The sequence below is a fragment of the Physella acuta genome, unplaced genomic scaffold, assembly GCF_028476545.2.
Source record: "Physella acuta isolate Inbredline_101_S28 unplaced genomic scaffold, ASM2847654v3 ptg001187l, whole genome shotgun sequence".
Classification (NCBI taxonomy): domain Eukaryota; kingdom Metazoa; phylum Mollusca; class Gastropoda; family Physidae; genus Physella; species Physella acuta.
Window position 1 is genome coordinate 146 of NW_026732704.1, and position 22,403 is coordinate 22,548.

General features: G+C 38.6%; 2 protein-coding genes across 2 annotated transcripts in view; one reads left to right on the forward strand and one right to left on the reverse strand.

Moving 5' to 3' along the window:
* Window positions 1-228: 228 nt before the first annotated feature.
* On the reverse strand, window positions 229-11,254 carry LOC131956938 (uncharacterized; the record flags this gene model as incomplete). Its single annotated transcript, XM_059321576.1, has 4 exons — window positions 11,170-11,254; window positions 8,856-9,121; window positions 1,890-1,964; window positions 229-271 (listed from the first exon to the last, which is right to left on the reverse strand). Coding segments are annotated over exons 2-4 (352 nt in total), but the record flags the coding sequence as incomplete, so codon positions are not given.
* Window positions 11,255-11,304: 50 nt separating this feature from the next.
* The window catches only part of LOC131956937 (phosphatidylethanolamine-binding protein 4), a 64,186-nt gene continuing 53,087 nt past the window's right edge, over window positions 11,305-22,403 (forward strand). The window contains exon 1 of the mRNA XM_059321575.1: window positions 11,305-11,350. The gene's annotated coding sequence lies outside the window, so the exon portion shown is untranslated. The remainder of the gene's footprint in view (window positions 11,351-22,403) is intronic.

Consider the following 22,403-nt stretch of genomic DNA (forward strand, 5'->3'; position numbering starts at 1 on the left):
CACAGACACATTTAGACCTAGACACACCACCGACACAATTAGCCCTAGACACACCACCGACACAATTAGCCCTAGACACACCACAGACACAATTAGCCCGAGACACACCACAGGCACAATTAGCCCTAGACACACCACAGACACAATTAGCCCTAGACACACCAACCTGTGGGACCCCAACGACGCTAACAATGGTTAGGGATGATTAAGATTTAACTTAACACTCACGAATAACCTGTCTGTGAAATTTCACCAAGCAATCTTCTCTGACCTGAAATTTTTTTTTTTTTATTTTGGTTAATAAACGTATAATTTTCTCTTTTTAGGATTCATTTTTTTTTCTGTCATGCCAGGAAAAAATAAACCGGGAGTGATCTCCCCTAAACTTTCTCGAATATTATAACTTGGAATATAGAGAATTAGATCTTTTACTTACATGTAAAATTTAATTTATCTATCTGAAATAGTACTCAAGTTATAGGCTTTTTAAAAATTCAAAGTAGAAAAAGTACCACTTCCGGTTATCGGAAATCGCTCAAAAGTTGATACGGATCTACGATTGTGATAAAATACTTATATATGGAATTTCATCAACATAGCTCTAACGGTACTCAAATTATCGTGTTTACACACACACACACAGACAGACACACACACACAGACAGACAAAAAGACATACGGACAAGATTGCAAAATTATGTTTTTCCGTATCAGTGAGGTGTAAAAACGTCGAGATTTTTGAAAATCTCGATTTTTTTTGAACGATTACAAGACTTTCTCTATACTTCGTATATACGAGAAAGTAAACAGTAAATAAAAAAATCTTTTTATGACAACAACAGCGTTTGAATTTCTATACCCGTTACAAGACAGAATACATTTACTGTCTTATTGAATCTAACAACGTACCGTACTGTCTAAGTGAATCTAACAACGTACCCTGTACTGTCTTAGTGAATCTAACAACGTACCCTCTATTGTCTTAGTGAATCTAACAACGTACCCTGTACTGTCTTAGTGAATCTAACAACGTACCCTGTATTGTCTTAGTGAATCTAACAAAGTACCCTGTACTGTCTTAGTGAATCTAACAACATACCCTGTACTGTCTTAGTGAATCTAACAACGTACCCTGTACTGTCTTAGTGAATCTAACAACGTACCCTCTACTGTCTTAGTGAATCTAACAAAGTACCGTGTACTGTCTTAGTGAATCTAACAACGTACCCTGTACTGTCTTAGTGAATCTAACAAAGTACCGTGTACTGTCTTAGTGAATCTAACAACGTACCCTGTACTGTCTTAGTGAATCTAATAACGTACCCTGTATTGTCTTAGTGAATCTAACAACGTACCCTGTATTGTCTTAGTGAATCTAACAAAGTACCCTGTACTGTCTTAGTGAATCTAACAACGTACCCTGTACTGTCTTAGTGAATCTAACAACGTACCCTGTACTGTCTTAGTGAATCTAACAACGTACCCTGTACTGTCTTAGTGAATCTAGCAACGTACCGTACTGTCTTAGTGAATCTAACAACGTACCCTGTACTGTCTTAGTGAATCTAGCAACGTACCGTACTGTCTTAGTGAATCTAACAACGTACCCTGTACTGTCTTAGTGAATCTAACAACGTACCCTGTACTGTCTTAGTGAATCTAACAACGTACCGTACTGCCTTAGTGAATCTAACAACGTACCGTACTGTCTTAGTGAATCTAACAACATACCCTGTACTGTCTTAGCGAATCTAACAACGTACCGAACTCTGTTAGTGAATCTAACAACGTACCCTGTACTGTCTTAGTCAATCTAACAAAGTACCCTGTACTGTATTAGTTAATCTAACAACGTACCCTGTACTGTCTTAGTCAATCTAACAACGTACCTTCCCTTCAGCTACCCAGTGGACCTTGCTGGTGTCCATGTCTATCATGTAGATCAGGACGTCATCTACTGGCATCTAAAACAAAACACATAAGAGACGTCATATACTTTCTTCTTAAACATTCGAGACGTCTTATACTGGCATCTAACACATTAGAGACATCATACACAAAATACATTAAAAACGTCAGACACTGCCATCTAACACATTAGAGACGTAATATAGTGGCATCTAATACAAAACACAAAAGAGACATGTGACATACCTAGGTCTACTTTTTTTCTATTATTCAATTTTACAATTATTTAATTGACCTTGAGTGGTCTGTGGTGCAATCCAGAGAAATTTTCCATCACGCTATGTGGTGAAATTCACCAATAATTTCGATTGGTTGATTCGTACTTTGGCGACTCCCTACCCAATAGTCTTTTGACTATGAGGTGGACATCCCATAATTCTGGGGTCGCATAAATATCAAGAATTTTCCTCTCTCGAGGCAGATGACCAGACATTTACCGAGAGAGATGCCATGCACAACGCCATGTTGTATTTTATAAGTTAAGCAGCATTTTTCCCTAATTACCGGTGCATTAAGTATTTTTCTGTGCCTCAATTTAATATCGTGTAGGTTGTGTTGATTACTTTTAAGTACTTATCCAGTGTTAGTAGTTTCATTGTGTTATTCTTCAACTCGTAAGTTGGGTCTTTCATTATTTGTATATTTTTAATATTTTATATAGAATCGAGAGTTTATTATTTGGACTTGTATACATTTTAAAAGGTTGTAAATTGATTAAAAGTATTATTAGTTGCAGAGGGTCTTCGTGTTTTTACCCTAAACAATAGATACGAGTTCACGGATAGTTTTTGTTGTAGGTAATCTTTTAGTTTCGTAAGTCATCAGTCTGTGACCATCCCCCCCCCCCCCCCGAAATTTTTTTACCGCCCCCCGAACGAAATGAAATTTATATAATTTATATAGAAAATATATACTTTTAACAGTGTCCCCCCCCCCCCCCCGAAGAAAGTTTACCGCCCCCCCCTAAGATTTCAAGTGCCCCCCCCGGGGAAAAAAGTCTGGAAGAAACACTGGTAGAGTAGCGCCGTAATAGAAGTCATACATTGGCATCTAATACATTAGAGATGTCACATAGTGGCATCTAACACAAAATACATTCGTGGCTTGGCAGCTTGTGTACCCTGACGACCCCCAGAGCTATACCAGCGGGAGTTTTAACTCTTGGCAGGTTCAACCAAGCTGGGAAGGTCTGCGCGGGTAGGGGTCAGACGAAAGCTAGCACCCTGGTCCTCCAGGTTGGGGGTTGAGCATAAGGTCAGCAACCTTATCTCGTAAAACAAATTACCCGCTACAGAAATGCAGACAAAGAGAAACAAAGACAGCTCGGACCAGGGGAAGAATGGATCTCCCAATGGAGAATTTATGAAGCCGGGTGGTGAAAGCCAATATGTATTGGAAACTACCAGGTCAACCACCATTATTTCCACCAGGACCACCGTCAATATTGGAGCTTGGAATGTCCGCATAATGTATGAAGCCAGAAAAACAACCTAAGTAGCAGCAGAAATGAGACGCTATAAAATAGCTATCCTGGGTGTCAGCGAATCAAGGTGGACTGGCTATAAAATAGCTATCCTGGGTGTCAGCGAATCAAGGTGGACTGGCTCAGGACAAAAAAGGCTGATAACAGGAGAGCTACTGCTGTACTCAGGTCATGAGGATGAAAATGCACCACATACTCAAGAAGTTGCACTCATGCTATCAAACCAAGCACAAAGGGCTCTCATTGGATGGGAGGCACACTGTCCGCGGATCATAACAGCTATCTTTAAAACTAAAATAAGACGAATAAACATGGACATAACACAGGCCTACGCCCCAACAAATGACAGCAAAGAGGAGGACAAAGACGAATTCTACAACAGGCTAATGACCATTATCCAGAACCGTCCAAGAAGAAACATCCTTATACTCAGGGGGGACTTCAATGCTAAGATTGGAAGCGACAACAGAGGATATGAAGAATGTATGGGACAGCAGGGTTTATAAAGATGAACAAAAACGGAAAAAGATTTGCTGACTTTTGTGCCACAAGTAATTTAGTAATTGGAAGTAGTCTCTTTCACAACAAAAGGACACATAAAGCTACTTAGGTATCACCCGACCTATCTACAGAAAACCAGACAGACCATAAAAAAGTTCAGGAGATCACTTCAAGATGTACACATCAAGAGAGGAGCTGATGTTGCTTCAGACCATCACCAACTTGTTGCTAAAGTAAAACTCAAACTGAAGAAAAACATGTTGGAAAACAAAAGGAAATACAGATACAACACAGGCCTGCTTAAGGACCCCTCTAAACTCAATGAATTTAAACTTCATATGTCCAATAGGTTTTAGGTATTACAAGAACTAATAGAAGAAGAGACGATAGAGGAGACATGGGAAAAAACTAAAAACATATTAACATCAACATGCGAACAGGTGTAATGCCCTATCAAAAGACAAGATAAGGAATTGATTTCAGCGATACCATGAACATTATTTGAAGAGAGAAAAAGAAAGAAGGCAACATTAAACAACAGCCTGTCCCAGTAGGGACGACAGACAAACCTAACCTAACCTTAAGACAGCTGTGGTGTGTCTTGGACTCATTGTCTCATGACGGCGCTCACCCTTCTCCATGTCGGAATACAGCATCAATCTAGGTGGCTCGCTACAGCCGGATGCCTTCATCTAGGTGGCTCGCTACAGCCGGATGCCTTCATCTAGGTGGCTCGCTACAGCCGGATGCCTTCATCTAGGTGGCTCGCCTTGGACACAAGCACTTGGGCCTTAAAGTTAATTAAGTATTCACGCGCCCTGGCCGGTTACCTCTACTAGAAGGCCGTGTAAGCATCACCCCCTCACATCACCCCCTCACATCACCCCCTCACATCACCCCCTCACATCACCCCTCACATCACCCCCTCACATCACCCCTCACATCACCCCTCACATCACCCCCTCACATCACCCCCTCACATCACCCCCTCACATCACCCCTCACATCACCCCCTCACATCACCCCTCACATCACCCCTCACATCACCCCTCACTTCACCCCCTCACATCACCCCTCACATCACCCCCTCACTTCACCCCCTCACATCACCCCCTCACATCACCCCTCACATCACCCCCTCACATCACCCCTCACATCACCCCCTCACATCACCCCCTCACATCACCCCCTCACATCACCCCTCACATCACCCCTCACATCACCCCTCACATCACCCCTCACATCACCCCCTCACATCACCCCTCACATCACCCCTCACATCACCCCCTCACATCACCCCCTCACATCACCCCTCATATCAGCCCCTCACATAACCCCCTCACATCACCCCTCACATCACCCCTCACATAACCCCTCACATCACCCCCTCACATCACCCCCTCACATCACCCCTCACATCACCCCTCACATCACCCCTCACATCACCCCTCACTTCACCCCCTCACATCACCCCCTCACATCACCCCCTCACATCACCCCTCACATCACCCCTCACATCACCCCCTCACATCACCCCTCACATCAGCCCCTCACATAACCCCCTCACATCACCCCTCACATCACCCCTCACATCACCCCTCACATAACCCCTCACATCACCCCCTCACATCACCCCCTCACATCACCCCTCACATCACCCCTCACATCACCCCTCACATCACCCCTCACATCACCCCCTCACATCACCCCTCACATCACCCCTCACATCACCCCCTCACATCACCCCCTCACATCACCCCTCACATCAGCCCCTCACATAACCCCCTCACATCACCCCTCACATCACCCCTCACATCACCCCTCACATAACCCCTCACATCACCCCCTCACATCACCCCCTCACATCACCCCTCACATCACCCCTCACATCACCCCCTCACATCACCCCTCACTTCACCCCCTCACATCACCCCCTCACATCACCCCCTCACATCACCCCTCACATCACCCCTCACATCACCCCCTCACATCACCCCTGACAGCACCATTCACAAGGTTCGATCCTCTAGCTGAGACGGTTTGCCGGGTTATGGCGCTGGGAGCCACATGCTAGAGATTTAGGCGCTGGGAGCCACATGCTAGAGATTTAGGCGCTGGGAGCCACATGCTAGAGATTTAGGCGCTGGGAGCCACATGCTAGAGATTTAGGCGCTGGGAGCCACATGCTAGAGATTTAGGCGCTGGGAGCCATATGCTAGAGATTTAGGCGCTGGGAGCCACATGCTAGAGATTTAGGCGCTGGGAGCCACATGCTAGAGATTTAGGCGCTGGGAGCCACATGTTAGAGATTTAGGCGCTGGGAGCCATATGCCAGATTTAGGCGCTGGGAGCCAAATGTTAGAGATTTAGGCGCTGGGAGCCACATGTTAGAGATTTAGGCGCTGGGAGCCATATGCCAGATTTAGGCGCTGGGAGCCAAATGTTAGAGATTTAGGCGCTGGGAGCCACATGTTAGAGATTTAGGCGCTGGGAGCCATATGCCAGATTTAGGCGCTGGGAGCCAAATGTTAGAGATTTAGGCGCTGGGAGCCATATGCCAGATTTAGGCGCTGGGAGCCAAATGTCAGAGATTCATGATGATGATAGTGGTGGTGATGCTGGTGATGATGATGGTTTTTTAGATGATGATGGTGGTGGTGATGATGATGATGGTGCTGGTGATGATGGTGGTAGTGGTGATGATTATGGTGGTGGTGGTGATGATGATGATCGTAATGGTGATGATGATGGTTTTAAGTTGATGATGATGGTGGTGGCGATGATGGTGGTGATGGTAGTAGTGATAATGATAGTGGTGATTATTGTGATTATGGTGATGATGGTGGTGGTGATGATGACGATGATGATAGTGGTGGTGGTGTTGGTGATGATGATTGTGGTGATGATGATGATTGTTATTATGATAGGTGAACGGTTACTTGCGAAGTATTGCGTTATGTAGATGTTTTATTACAGCCTGTGCCATAAAATCTTACGATCTATGACGGCGCCTAATATTTTTTGATGACATCAAACCGCTTCAGTAAAGTTTTTAGCGCAATTTCCATACGGACAATTTCGTCATTTCTGGATGTACGAATGGATGAATGGATGTGTGTCCGCAGCTTTAAGTCGTATCTCCTCCTCAACGAAGCAATAACGAGGACTAGTTCCAAAAGCAAATATGTTAAGCAAGTTCCGCGGATAATTGTGGGCCAAAACAAATACCGGAATTCCTTCCTGGATTTCCCGGAAAAACCAAAAAACCTCGAAAAAATGCATTTTTTGCCCATATCTCGGCAACCAGACCACTTAGCGACTTGAAACATTTACCAATCGATTCCCGCCATAATTTAGAACAATATTGCCGAAGAAAGTTTTCAAAAATATCCTTTCGTTCGGTCACCAAAAAATTAATTAAGAATTTTTAAACTGAGCATCGTGTAGGCCTAGGATGATATTTTAATTTAAGCATCGTGTAGGTTTTTAGCGCAAAAATATCCTTTCGTTCGGTCACAAAAAAATTAAAAATTGTTATGGATAACATAAGGAAATTGCGCTTAAATAGTCACTAGACTTTTTATTAACTTGTTTTTATAAGCTCTAGTCCTTTGGTCATCTAATGAGTATTGACGTGTAACGGTGTTATGTAATTACTTTAAATTTTATTCTAAATTCAAAATTGAAAATAAAACGGAATTAACAAGAAACCGTTTTACAGTACACTGTTCTTGGTTTACCAATACCGTACCGTGTTTTTGTGTGTTAAATGCAATTTACGATACAACACAGCGTGAAGCTACGTGATATGATATAATATACAAACATGTTTACAAACAATCTTACAACAACTACTGTTGATCTAAACAAACAATCTTACAACTACTGTTGACCTAAACAAACAATCTTACCACTAGTGTTGACCTAAACAAACAATCTTACAACTACTGTTGACCTAAACAAACAATCTTACAACTACTGTTGATCTAAACAAACGATCTTACAACTACTGTTGATCTAAACAAACAATCTTACAACTACTGTTGACCTAAACAAACAATCTTACAACTACTGTTGATCTAAACAAACAATCTTACCACTACTGTTGACCTAAACAAACAATCTTACCACTACTGTTGACCTAAACAAACAATCTTACAACTACTGTTGATCTAAACCAGGGGCCTCCAAACTTTTCAGTCCGAGGGCCGCATTAACTATCAAATTTCAGTTCGGGGGCCAGTTTCTTCCAGGCATGTCATTGATTTTTCTGGGCAAAGATCCTAACCATTACCAACAAACGTTTTTTTCCGTGGACAAAAAGATCTCCGCGGGCCGGATGAGAGAACCTCGCGGGCCGCATCTGGCCCGCGGGCCGTAGTTTGGAGACCCCTGATCTAAACAAACAATCTTACAACTACTGTTGACCTAAACAAACAATCTTACAACTACTGTTGATCTAAACAAACAATCTTACCACTACTGTTGACCTAAACAAACAATCTTACCACTACTGTTGACCTAAACAAACAATCTTACAACTACTGTTGATCTAAACAAACAATCTTACAACTACTGTTGGCCTAAACAAACAATCTTACAACTACTGTTGACCTAAGCAAACAATCTTACAACAACTGTTGATCTAAACAAGCAATCTTACAACAACTGTTGATCTAAACAAGCAATCTTACAACAACTGTTGACCTAAACAAACAATCTTACAACTACTGTTGATCTAAACAAGCAATCTTACAACTACTGTTGATCTAAACAAGCAATCTTACAACTACTGTTGACCTAAACAAACAATCTTACAACTACTGTTGACCTAAACAAATAACCTTACAACTACTGTTGATCTAAACAAACAATCTTACAAATACTGTTGACCTAAACTTACAACTTTTAGAGCAGCCCTTATTTTCGGTGCTCTACGGACGACGGTGTCTCGATCACCAATCTCGAATGTTGCGTAACAGGCTGTGATCCCAATGGGGTCGGGGTAAATGACCTGCAGATTGCATGGCTCAGGTAGGGTCGGCGATTCGCATCTCGTGTCCATTTGTGCCTGACCCTCACGCATGCAGCCAATCACCCACGTCAGTAGCGTGCCACGTACCAGCAACGACGTCATCTTGGACACACCTCAAACCACCTTGATATACTCTAGACAATATAACAAACCTCAAACCACCTTGATATACTCTAGACAATATAACAAACCTCAAACCACCTTGATATACTCTAGACAATATAACAAAACCTCAAACCACCTCGATATACTCTAGACAATATAACAAAACCTCAAACCACCTCGATATACTAGACAATATAACAAAACCTCAAACCACCTCGATATACTAGACAATATAACAAAACCTCAAACCACCTCGATATACTCTAGACAATATAACAAAACCTCAAACCACCTCGATATACTCTAGACAATATAACAAAACCTCAAACCATCTCGATATACTCTAGACAATATAACAAAACCTCAAACCACCCTGATATACTGTAGACAATATAACAAAACCTCAAACCACCTCGATATACTCTAGACAATATAACAAAACCTCAAACCACCTCGATATACTCTAGACAATATAACAAAACCTCAAACCACCTTGATATACTCTAGACAATATAACAAACCTCAAACCACCTCGATATAGTAGACAATATAACAAAACCTCAAACCACCTCGATATACTCTAGACAATATAACAAAACCTCAAACCACCTTGATATACTCTAGACAATATAACAAAACCTCAAACCACCTCGATATACTCTAGACAATATAACAAAACCTCAAACCATCTCGATATACTCTAGACTAACAAAGCCTCAAACCACTTCGATATATTCTAGACACTATAATAAAACCTCAAACCACCTCGATATACAACAAATTGATACAACAAATTGATATCTAATTGGACACCCCTCTAACTGGACAAACAGATATCTAAGACAAAACACATTAAGGAGAAACTAGCCCAGAAACAAAATTATCTCAAGGTAAAATTATCCTAAGGAAAAATACTTTAAGCAAATATTACTCAGACAAAACTATTTCAAGGACAAATTATCTCAGGGATAAAATAGTTCAAGGAAAAAAAAATAAGGCAAAATATTTTAAGGAAAGACTATCTTAGGGACAAATTTATCTCAAGGAAAATATCTGGAAAAAAACGTCTCAAGGAAAAAATATCTCAGACTAAATTATCCTAGGGAAACAATATCTTATGAAAAAATATATCAAGGAAAAAAATATCTCAGGGAAAAAAATGTTAAATTAAATATTTGTCATGCAATAAAAAATAAACCGGGAGTGATCTCCCCTAAACTTTCTCGAATATTCTTATATAAAATAACAGGGGATGGGAACTCGGGCTATAGACATGATTTTTAATCCATTTTAAATACTTAAAGTTTTAAAAATAGAATAAAATCTCGTAGACAAATTAATTGCACACCAAGTGAACGCCAAATAAAAAAGCGCACAATAGTGCGCAATATTATTATTACTTTTAAAATTTACATTAGTTTTTTGAGAAATCGGAAGTAGCGTAAAGTACTACTTCCAGTCAACGGAAATGACTCAAAATTTAATAGAAGGTAGAGAATTAGATCTTTTACTTACATGTGAAATTTCATTTATCTATCTGAAATAGTACTCAAGTTATAGGCTTTTGAAAAATTCAAAGTAGGAAAAGTACCACTTCCGGTTATCGGAAATCGCTCAAAAGTTGATACGGATCTACGATTTTGATTAAATACTTGATTGCAAAATTATGTTTTTCCGTATCAGTGAGGTGTGAAACGTCGAGATTTGTAAAAATCTCGATTTTTTTTTTGCACGATTACAAGACTTTCTCTATACTTCGTATATACGAGAAAGTAAAAATCACCTCACCAATCACATTAAAAAGTAAAGTTGGGCAATCAAATACAAGCAACTAAGTACAGGCCGAAAAAAGCCTGCAGAAAAATTCAGATAGGATCTTGGAACATCTAAGATTAGGATAGTGATAAAATCTATAAATAGACCGTGAATCAGGGACATATGTCATCATACTGGTGCGGCCGCGAGATGGATGAGTAGTGTTGACATAAAGGCAAGGAAGTGCATTTGGCCATTTGCCTAAAAATGTACCTTAATTATAAAAAAATCTAAATTATTTTCAGGTTTAAGCTTTACATACCTGTAAACCAAAATTAGACAAGAATTTTAATTATCGTCGATTTTACAACAGTTATAAACAGCTAAGCATGAGTCCTTAAAAAAACATTAATCGATCTTAGTTTTTATATTTGCTTTAAAAACACGGATAGTTCAAATTGTGCAATTCGGTGCAGATAGCTACTTCCATTCAATATCACCTGGTGGGTTCACTTTTTATTGTGTCTTTGCATATTTTACTAAACACTACTCTAACTGGACACACCTCTAACTGGACACACTTCTAACTGGACACATCTCTAATTGGACACACCTCTAACTGGACACACTTCTAACTGAACACACCTCTAACTGGACACACCTCTAACTGGACACACTTCTAACTGAACACACCTCTAACTGGACACATCTCTAATTGATCACAGCTCTAACTGGACACACCTCTAACTGGACACATCTCGCTTCGTTGATTGACGCTTGAACCTAAATTATTTTCACGGCCGCTTTGATGACAAAATTTAAATTAAAAAATGGTTGACCCAACTCGTTCAACTAGGCCGTCGCCATTGCCTTGTATTTTCTCCCCAATGTCCTACTCTCCAACCCATTTATTTTAAAAATGTGTAGAGTAAAAAAAAAACTGAAATTTTTTTTGACACTCCGCCATTTTGTTTTCAAGATTGCATTCTGTTAACTGTCGGAGACTAAAATCAGGTCGCTTTATGTGCTGTCCAGAGGCGTAACAAGGTTTTCATTGTAGGGGGAGCGAAAAGAGCAAAAAAAAAGGCGCCGAATTTTTAACACGTTCTATATACGTGTATTATATATATATATATATATATATATATATATATATATATATATATATATATATATATATATATATATATAATTACTAGCTGTATGTCATTACTTCGCTATGATGTAAAATATATTGAAAGTAGCACTCTGAAGAAATAAAAAAAAACACACTATGTAGGCCGACAAAACAAAAATAGTATCAATCTAAACAAAAATATATATATACACACACTACAACCAAAAACAATGAACGTTACACAATCTGTTTTGTAATTCTTGTAAAAAAAAATTCTTACATAATAATTCCTGGGAAATTAATTAAGACAATTGAAATAGGGGAAATAATCATTCTCTTAATATAAATATGTATATATCTACACATTCAATTGTAAATGTCAAAACAAATAAATAATTACTTTAGAATATAATGAAATTGTTTAACACTATTCGTGTTTACAAAATGTTTTTGTCTATAATCAGAATTTAATATATCGTCATCATAAATGCTAAATTATTACAGCATAATGAAAGTTTTTAATAAAATACTTAAAAAAAACTTTTTAAAAAAACACGTTTTTCTTGTGGACTAAAAAGTAGAAAATAAATTTTTCTTCCGACCCTAGGGGATCTACCAATGACTGCTCGTAGATTTTGTTCATACATTTGATGACAAAAAACGTGGGTACATTCACCATCAAATTTCCCGACCCATCTGCCCGACCCACGTTTTTTGTCATCAAATGTATGAACAAAATCTACGAGCAGTCATTGGTAGATCCCCTAGGGTCGGAAGAAAAATTTATTTTCTACTTTTTAGTCCACAAGAAAAACGTGTTTTTTTAAAAAGTTTTTTTTAAGTATTTTATTTTCTCCTTTTTAGTCCGTTGCTACACATGAAAAACGTGGTTTTTAAAAAGTTTTTTATATAGTTTATTTTCTACTTTATCTAATGACTTGATTAAGTATGACTTGACTAAGTGTTTTTAAATACACGGACTAAAAATCTTGAGCGACCGATACGCTTTAAACAGAGAAGGGGCGTAATTTAATTAAGCCTACATGCCGTGACCAGGATTCGAACCTGGGTTGTCGCGGCCACAACCACTATGCGATCACGGCCAGCGCGCTCATATCGATTGGGGCCGAAGTAACTGTGTCAATAGGCCTCCAGTCTTGTCGGTATCTTTAGAAATCATGTCCTCAATTTTAGGGTCCTTGGGGCGTAATTTAATTAAGCTAATTTAGGTCTTTAATTGCTAGTTTTTATGATTGCATCTGAAATTGTTAGGCGAAAATAGCCTGCATGCCAAATTTTAGATCTCTAGAGCAATCAGAAGTGGGCTAATTTTCGATGTCAATTTTAACAACAAACAAACAAACAAACAAATAAACGCGAAGCTGAGTTAAGAAAAACGTGTTAATAAAATCAGAGTTGGTATAAAAGCACGCTTTTAGTTACATTGGAAAAACATTTGGAATAACAGTCTACATTTAACTAAATATCGGTCTTTTAGTTCAGATCATATATTTTAAATAACTACTGCTTCTTTGTGTTCTTTAAAGATCATTTTAAACATAATATTGTCTGATCACACACCTTTTTACTGGTAATTGCAAAAACAATATTCACATAGTTTTACGTTTAAAAAGCTAATTTTCTGGCGGCATGGTACTTTGGTACATCATTACAATGTACTGTACTAAACAGATCAGTTCGGGGTGGGTTGGGGGGGGGGGAGGTGGGTTCAACTTCATTCACCACTGTCCTTTCACTTTAGGTCAATTATCCAACCCAGTGTATACCTAGGTGTGACATTAATGTCGCTCTACACAATTGTGGTGGTGAGGTGTGTGTGTGTGGGGGGGGGGGGGGGGAGATAACAAACTCAAAGTGAACAAAGCGTCAGTTTTTAGATGACTGTTCTAAACATACATATATATTACACAAATATATATTACACACATATATATTACAGAAATAGATTTAAATAAGTAGCAGTGATATTGTGACAATATTTTTTTACAGAGGGGTCCATGGGGGAGGGGGGGGGGGTTGTAACAGTTTCATATAATTTGTAATCGTAATCACTATCGCCCAAACTGTAAGAAAACTACTACTACATAGTGATGACGTTGTTGGCCTTGTCAAAATGTCCCCACCACTACGCAGTTTGCTCATAAGTAAATTTAAATAGAGGTGACACATCAGTTGTATTAGTTTCTGTATTTTAATTTTTTTTTTAATTAATCACACGAGTCAAACTGTATATATAAAGTAATTATGTGTGAAGTTTTATGTATAACAATAACATTTTCTAATTCAATTATTCGTAAGCAAATACATTATACAGTTGCCTTAAACTTAACACCCCTCTTGTAAAGTGGTACTACCGTAGAGGTTTTTTAAACATTGCAAGGCATCGTAATGGTTATTTTTAGAATGGCAACTGATGTAGCTGTTAATACGTGTTGTAAACGTAGACACTACTAGACTAGTACAATAATGCTTAATTGCTGCATGAAAAGAAATCTTGTGATTTACATAGATGTGCCGACAAAAAATATTTTTTTTAGCAAATATCATTATCATTGTTTAAAACATGTAGTTTAAGAAGTTTCCAAAAAGGCGCCACTTTGCTGAAAATGGCCAGAGGGGGAGCGGCCGCTCCCCTGCTCCCCCCTGCTTACGCTACTGGTGCTGTCAAACCGATCGATAACAAATCATTTCGACCGGTAACATCTGTAGTTTTACACACAACACAATAGTAAGTGTGCTAATGGAATGGTCGTTCATGACATCCTTGTTGACAAAACTGGTTGTTCTAGTAGCTAGATCTGGATCTAGTAGGCGTTGAGTTGACCTTGACCTATGTCTTGTAGGTTAACGAAGTGTTTGGTGACCAAGGTAAGGTTAGGGTTACAGTTAACACGAAAACTTCATCCTGAGGATAATGCAACTTTGAACCAAATAGATCTAATCAAAATAAACGGTCCATAGCTGCAGATGACGGAATTTTTTTAATCTTATCTGTAACTTTTGCAAGTAGGAGTATAAGGCAGTGGTTTCCAAACTTTTTCGAGTGGCGACCCCCTTTTATTAATATTAAGTGACCCGCGACCCCCTTTGATTAATATTAAAGTGACCCGCGACCCCATAGAATTAAAAAGTCGAAATTAGTAAGGAAATTAATCAGTACTTAAATAAGATTTTCTAGTAGACTTTCAATATGAGTTATTATTGATAACTGTTTTAATACGATGAGTAAAACTGCATGCTATTAACTAGCCTCAACATTCATGAGGTTTTGTGATTCTCAGTATTTAATTTATTTGTTTGTTTTGTTTTTAATTAGAGAAGGTGTTGAAATTTGTTCTCGCAAAGATATGTAGACACAAAAAGGAACTAAAACTCAAAAGGCAATCAATGTCACGTTTGGGTATGAATGGTGCATACTACACCAAAATTGTGTAAGCAGTTTTTCATCTGACGCGAAATCATTCCGCACATTTAAGAATCCATCTTGTAATTCATTGTGAATGCTCGCAACATCAAGGGGAGCAGAGGATGGGTAACGTGTCAATGCAGATTTTTCTTCTTTCAGCTCAGGGATAACGCTGCAGTTCGATGCCAAGAGATTCAAGATGCCCAGAAATCTCCTCTTTCAAATTTGTATTTACCTCACAATCATACTCAACAAGCATGGCAATATTTCCAAGATTTACTTTTCTTATCCAAATTTGCAGCTTTGATAATCATGAAAAGAGATATATTCGTTCATTTTCCCTGAAGCTTCAGGTTAAGCTTATGTTGATGTTCGAATATATCTGCTAGGTATGATACTCTCTCCAACCACGCTTTGTCTTTAAAGTATACCAAAAGGTCTTGATTCCTTTGCACTTTTCAATTGTGTGACCTACTTAGGTCTAGTCATGTTCCATTTTTAGTTTGACACTGTCATAATACCATATATGGATTGATGGTGCAACAACCGGGTTTTTTCCACTGTCTTATTAAGAGTGTCTAAGACTCAGAAATTTTCCATCAAGATCTGATTGATTGATTCAGATCAGATGACCACCCCAACCAATGGCTACATGAGTTGAGGATAACCTCCCCTGTTGCCTAAGTCTATAACTAGATCGCCCACAGGCAGCACGAGGCAGTCCACCTTGACCAGGCCGTCCATTTTGTCCGGCAGTCCATTCTGACCATTTGAACGTGAGAGAACTTAAGTCCTGAGTGTGCTATGCATTCTTAAGTTGTTTAAGTATCCTAGTATTATATTACTTGTCGCCAAGTGATTCTTGATGCTATAGCAGTGTTATGTGATCTGTGGCTATTTTTATACAGTGTTAGAATCTGTGATAGTATTTTTTCTTACGCTTTGTAAGTTGGGTTTTGTTATTTTCTAAATTAAATATTTTATCTTGTTTAACCTAGTGTTCTGCCACAACTGTGTTCGCTTATTAAAGGTTGTATGCAGATTGAATGAGTTGTTAACTTCAATAGTTTCACTAGTTTTCCCTAGACATAGAAATCGAGCCCTAGTGTGTTGTTGAGTTAGTGTTCATTCATTTAGGCTTTATGTCATTTGCATATAACCCCAAGAAAGAATCCGGGGGCGTTCACCATCTATCTGGCTGGTAGATAGGTGTCCGTTACAATTGAAAAACACGAACAACACCATTTAGTTTGACAGCCAGAGCACAGTAGTGTAGAAGAGCAGAAACTCGTGATCTTTATTCTTATCTTTACACAGTTCTTTAAACAGACGGTTGTCTAGATCTCCAGATTTAATATAATTTAAGACTTTCATTAGCATTAGCGATGGAGTCGGAAGAGTTTTCACGAAAGTGAAACTTCAGGTTATAACTTAGGCTTGATGAAAATAAATCGAAATGTAGTCTTAAGCTAATTTTTTTTAAAGTTCTCTAGATTTGCAACTTCTATAACAATAATTCTAGAATACTTTGCATTTCTGAAATAATTTCAGGTTTTAGGTTTTTCATCTTTTTTAACGTTTTTCACCCTCATCATAAATAAACCGGAAGTGATCTCCCCTAAACTTTCTCGAATATTCTTATATAACACTAAGTGGGATGGCAACTCGGAATATAGACATGATTTGTAATTACTTAAACTTTTAAAAATAGAATAGAATCTCGTAGAAAAAGAATTTCGCACAAAGCGAACGCCAAAACAAAATGTGTATCATAGTGCAGAACATTATTTGTACTTTATAAAGTTACATGCGTTTTTTGAGAAATCGGAAATAGCGTAAATTACTACTTCCGGTCAACGGAAATTACTCAATTTTTTTTAGAAGGTAGACGATTAGATCTGTTACTTACATGTGAAATTTCATTTATCTATCTGAAATAGTACTCAAGTTATAGGCTTTTGAAAATTTCAAAGTAGAAAAATCGCTCAAAAGTTGATACGGATATACGATTTTGATAAAATACTTATATATGAAATTTCATCAACCTAGCTGTAACGGTACTCAAGTTATCGTGTTTACAGACACACACATACACACACATATACACACAGACATGCGGACAAGATTGCAAAAATATGTTTTTCCGACTCAGGGAGGTGTAAAACGTCGAGATTTGTAAGAATCTCGATTTTTTTTGCACGATTACAAGACTTTCTCTATACTTCGTATATACGAGAAAGTAATAATAATAAAATGATTCTCGTCAACTCGAAAATATCCATTGCGTAGTATTATGTTTTGGTTGGTCTCGCTGTGTCTAGTGCGGTGGTTACAAAACGACTTGTTCACATCAAGTATAACCTCTTGCTGACACCCACATTGTTTTTTAATCCTACCAGTTACTTATCAACATCCTGTATATAAACTCGGCCTTCGCCTTGTTGACAACCAACTAATTTGTTATCTATTGTTTTTTTTTTGTAACTTTATACCTGTCACTTATAATAACAAGCTGTTCAATAAGCGCTTAAGTTTATTTGTAGTGTATTGTCACTCACTGCAGCACCTAATAGTTCACCCCCTCCTCGTCGAGAAACTACTTGAAGGTGTACCTGTAGGTGTAGATCTACGTGTACGTGAAGGTGTAAGTGTACGTAGCTACACACTTTTTGTAGCCATAAACTGTTTATAACCACACACTGTAACCACACACTACATGTAGCTACACAGTACTTGTAGCCACACACTTTATTCAGTCACAAACTAGCCACTTACTACGTGTAGCCACACACTTTATTCAGTCACAAACTAGCCACTTACTACGTGTAGCCACACACTACAAGTAGCAACATGCCAACCAACTGTCAAACACACTAGCAAACGCTCTGTAGCCCATCAACTGACAATCCTCACGTGAACACCACTCGCTCCATTAACACACATTCAACAAAGGGCTACAACTTTATACAAAAAGAAGTATCTGTAGTTCAAGCACACAACACACACACACAATCAGGGGACGCTTCATAGTATAGCCTTTCACTAAATCAAATTTAGGGCTTTATCTGGTGCCCCGACAGGGTGCTATTTGGCGCACTGGGTCTTCCAGTGAGCGCCATGGCGCCTACGTTCGCATTAAAGAGATCAACAAATTGTGGATTAGATTGGGTGTTCAGTCGTTAATTATATTGGATTTTGTCGCGTCCGCCGGCGTCCCAGTAGGGTGCGATTTAGTGCCCCGAGCAATATTGTGAGCGCTATGCGTTTATGTTTGCATTTATGTTTGTGTTGATGTTCGCGTTTATGTTTGCGTATATGTTTGTGTTGGGGTTTAAGGTTGTGCTTATATATTCGCTTATATTTGCTTTTGCGTTGTTTGCTTTTATGTTTACGTTCATGTTTGAGTATATGTTTGCGTCTAAGTTAGTTTTTATGTTCGCGTTTAATTATTTTGCAATATTTTCTGCTTTATTGTTTGCATTAGCGTTTATGTTTACGTTTAAGTTTGCGATTGCGATTATTTTTGAGTTTCCGTTGACGTTTAAGTTCCTGTTTGTTTCCAATTAAGTTTGCATTTGCGTTTATGTGTCCGTTTATGATTATGTTTGTGTTTTCGTTTCTATTTGCGTTTGTATTTGCGTTTGCTTTTGCGTCTTTTTTACATTATTATTTTGTGTTTTTACGTTTGCTGTTGCCTTTGCGTTTGCGATACGTTTGCGTTTTGTGTGCTATGCGTTATTTTTAGAAACGCCCAAATTTGTATATAAACATTTAATTAGAAAAGTAATATAATTTCTATACCCGGAAAATGCCGGGCGTATGCTGCTTTATATACACACAAGTCACGGTCCTTTATCAAAACTGTTTTCACAGAGGACAGTGCAGGCCCTGGCCGGGACGGCTAGTCTAATATATAAAGCTCAAATGGACAGTGTGGCTCTGTATGTGACAGCGTGCGGACCTGTGGTACATGTGACCTACTTAAGTCTGATTTTTAAAATATAATTTAGTTTTTTGGTTTAAGTAATCGACCTTGAAAGGGTTGTTGTACCATCACTGAACTTTTCCGTCACGTCATGTGATGAGATTTTAATTGGTTGTTTCGAACCTTAGTAAATCCTCAACCAACGGTCTTACGACATTGGAGTGACCTCCCCTGGTTCGGAGGTGATTTAAAAAGCCTGAAGGCAGAGGCTCGTGCCAGCCTTTTATGAGACATCTTGGGAGAGAGTGCCATGTGTGTGTGACGCCATTTTGTGTTACGTAGTTTGTAACGGCATTTTTTCCACTATTATAGGTGTTTCTAGTGCCATTCAGTGTTTCCTATATTTTTTCTTAAGTTGTATTATCTGACCAATGCCACATCTGCAGAGGCGGACCGCACCGGGTGACACCATTTAGGGGGGTGACACCAAGGCAAAAAATAGCAAAATATAATATAGAGAAAAACTTGAGGGGGTGCAAATCGAAAGTTTGAGGGGGGGGGGGGAAGGGAGGGTGCAAATCGAAAATTTGAAAGTTTTTCCCCGGGAAGGGTCGCTACGCCTCTGGGGGGTGACACCATTAAGTGCCGCACCGGATGACACCCGACCTCGCTACGCCACGGCACATCTGTGCAATTTGTTATCTAGTCTAGTGATTTATTTCATCAACTGTGAATTGGCTGTAAGTTGGCTTTTGGATTATTATTTACTCTTAGTTTTTATATTATTTTGGTATAGACCAAGCGTCATTTTTATACTTGTACACTTATTAAACGGTTATTGACAGTTTCTCCTAGTTGTGAGTCACATCATTGTTCAACGTGTTTATCCCTAGATTTTCACGAGCCCACGTTGTAATTTGTTGTGTTCATACTCTGTCTGGTAGACCTCTGTCATTAACTACATCAAAACGAACCCGGGGCGTTCGCTTGATCTGCGGCTGTCAGAATGGCGATCGTAATATACACAAGCCAATTGTAAAAAAAACTCGACATAATCGCCATAGTGAAATTTTCTTAAAGTGTTCACTTTTGAAATAAAATCGAAATGGGTGGTTAAAAAACTCAATATCGATAGCTTTTAAACCAAATTTTTATTTTTCAACTTATCATTTTGATTGACCTAGAGTGAAAAAAAATGAAACAAATATAAAACCCTTTACAAAAATTCCAATTTTGTTTGTTACAAATACAGACGTGACTTATAAAAATAATAAAAAATAAAAATAAACACATTTTAAGTAGTTTTTTTTTGTATGTTTGTTTTTGTTATGGTTATTTGTGGTTAAGGTTAGGGTTAGAATTAGAGCTAGGTTTGGTGTTATTTGATATTTTCTCAAACGTCCAAAGTTGCATATAGAAATATAACGAGAAAAGTAATATATTACTTAAACCCGGGCAATGGCGGGTATATGCTGCTTAAAAAAAGTCAAGGTTCTTTACATGTAGATTTTTCATATCGGCCATTGCAGGGCCTGGCCGGGACCATTCGTCTAATATAAAAAGCTCAAATGGACTATGTGGGTCTTTGTGTGACAGCGGAAGGTAAAAACGGCTATTTTAGAAACAATTTTGTTTCTATATCGAATGTACTGCTTACTAATAAGTCTTATTTGTAATCAATAACAATTTCGAAGCTGTTCCTAAATGTCCACTATGTTAACTTTCCGTTTGCGGTTAAGATGGAATATTATAATTTTAAATAATATTTTCACAATGAGGTATGTTTTAGGAACCATCGCCCTTATGTATTTTCTCGAAAAGTAAACGGGTTGCTCCGAAAACTTACCTGCTATTTCTCTAGCCCGATTCCACTGGAAGTAATTCAAACGGTGCGCGGACCTTTGACCACAGGTGCTTTGACCATAGGGGGTTTGACCACAGCGGAGCTTTGACCATAGGGGCTTTGACCATAGGAGGTTTGACCACAGCGGGGCTTTGACCATAGCGGGCCTTTGACCATAGGGGGTTTGATCATAGGGGGTTTGACCATAGGGGGTTTGACCACATGTGTTTTCTCAGCAGAGGGTCTTTGATCACAGGTGGTCTATCAACTGGTGTTTGATCACAAGCGCTGTGTCAAAGGGCCCTCGAGTACAAAGGGAAGTTGAGAGGTGCTCTCCACAATCATTTTGTTTTGATAATTCATATTTACTTATCACGTTATACGTGCTTTTAAAATGGTTCCCAGAAAGAAACGCAACGGAAAAAGCGCAACAGGAAAAAAGCGCAAAACAAAAAGTCAACGGAAAAAAGAGCAAACAGAAAAAAAGCGCACACAGAAAAAAAAGCGCAAACAGGAAAAAGCGCAAACGGAAAAAAGTGCAAACAGAAAAAAGCGTACACATAATAAAGCGCAAATGGAAACAATCGCAAACAGAAAAAAGCGCACACAGAAAAAACCGCAAACAGAAAAAGCGCACACAGAAATTTCCACACACAGAAAAAGTATTGGCGACATTACTTAGTTTCGTAAACTGCACTAGATATCTTTTTTTAAAAGAAAATTCATTGACATTATCGACATATGTTACATCTTTTGCGACAGCCTTAATTAGTGCGTTTGGCTTGTATGAAAACTCACTTCGAACTATACATGCTATTTATTTTAACATGACAAGGTAAGCGTCACCCAACTGTTGTGATGTGAGGTGAGGACAGGGTCGACAATAAACCAACACGAAGTCTGAATATAATTAACTTCTTTTTTGTTTGAAAGTACGAACGAGACCTAGACTGCCTATTAGAGAATGGACCACCAAACTTTCCTAACCCCACCAATTATACCCTACCTAACCTCTAAATTTCTTGCGCTATATGTCACTTCCCTCCCAATCGTTCCTATTCTACAGAATTGTGTGTACTATTTATTTACATTCTTCAATCTCAATATAACTAAAATAGACTATAATATGAAGGGTAATGAAAACATGTAAACAAAAGGGACGCTACTCTGAATCTATGCGAATACTTAAATGTAACAATCCTAACACAAAACAAAGCATGTACTGAACAGCACAATGAGCAACG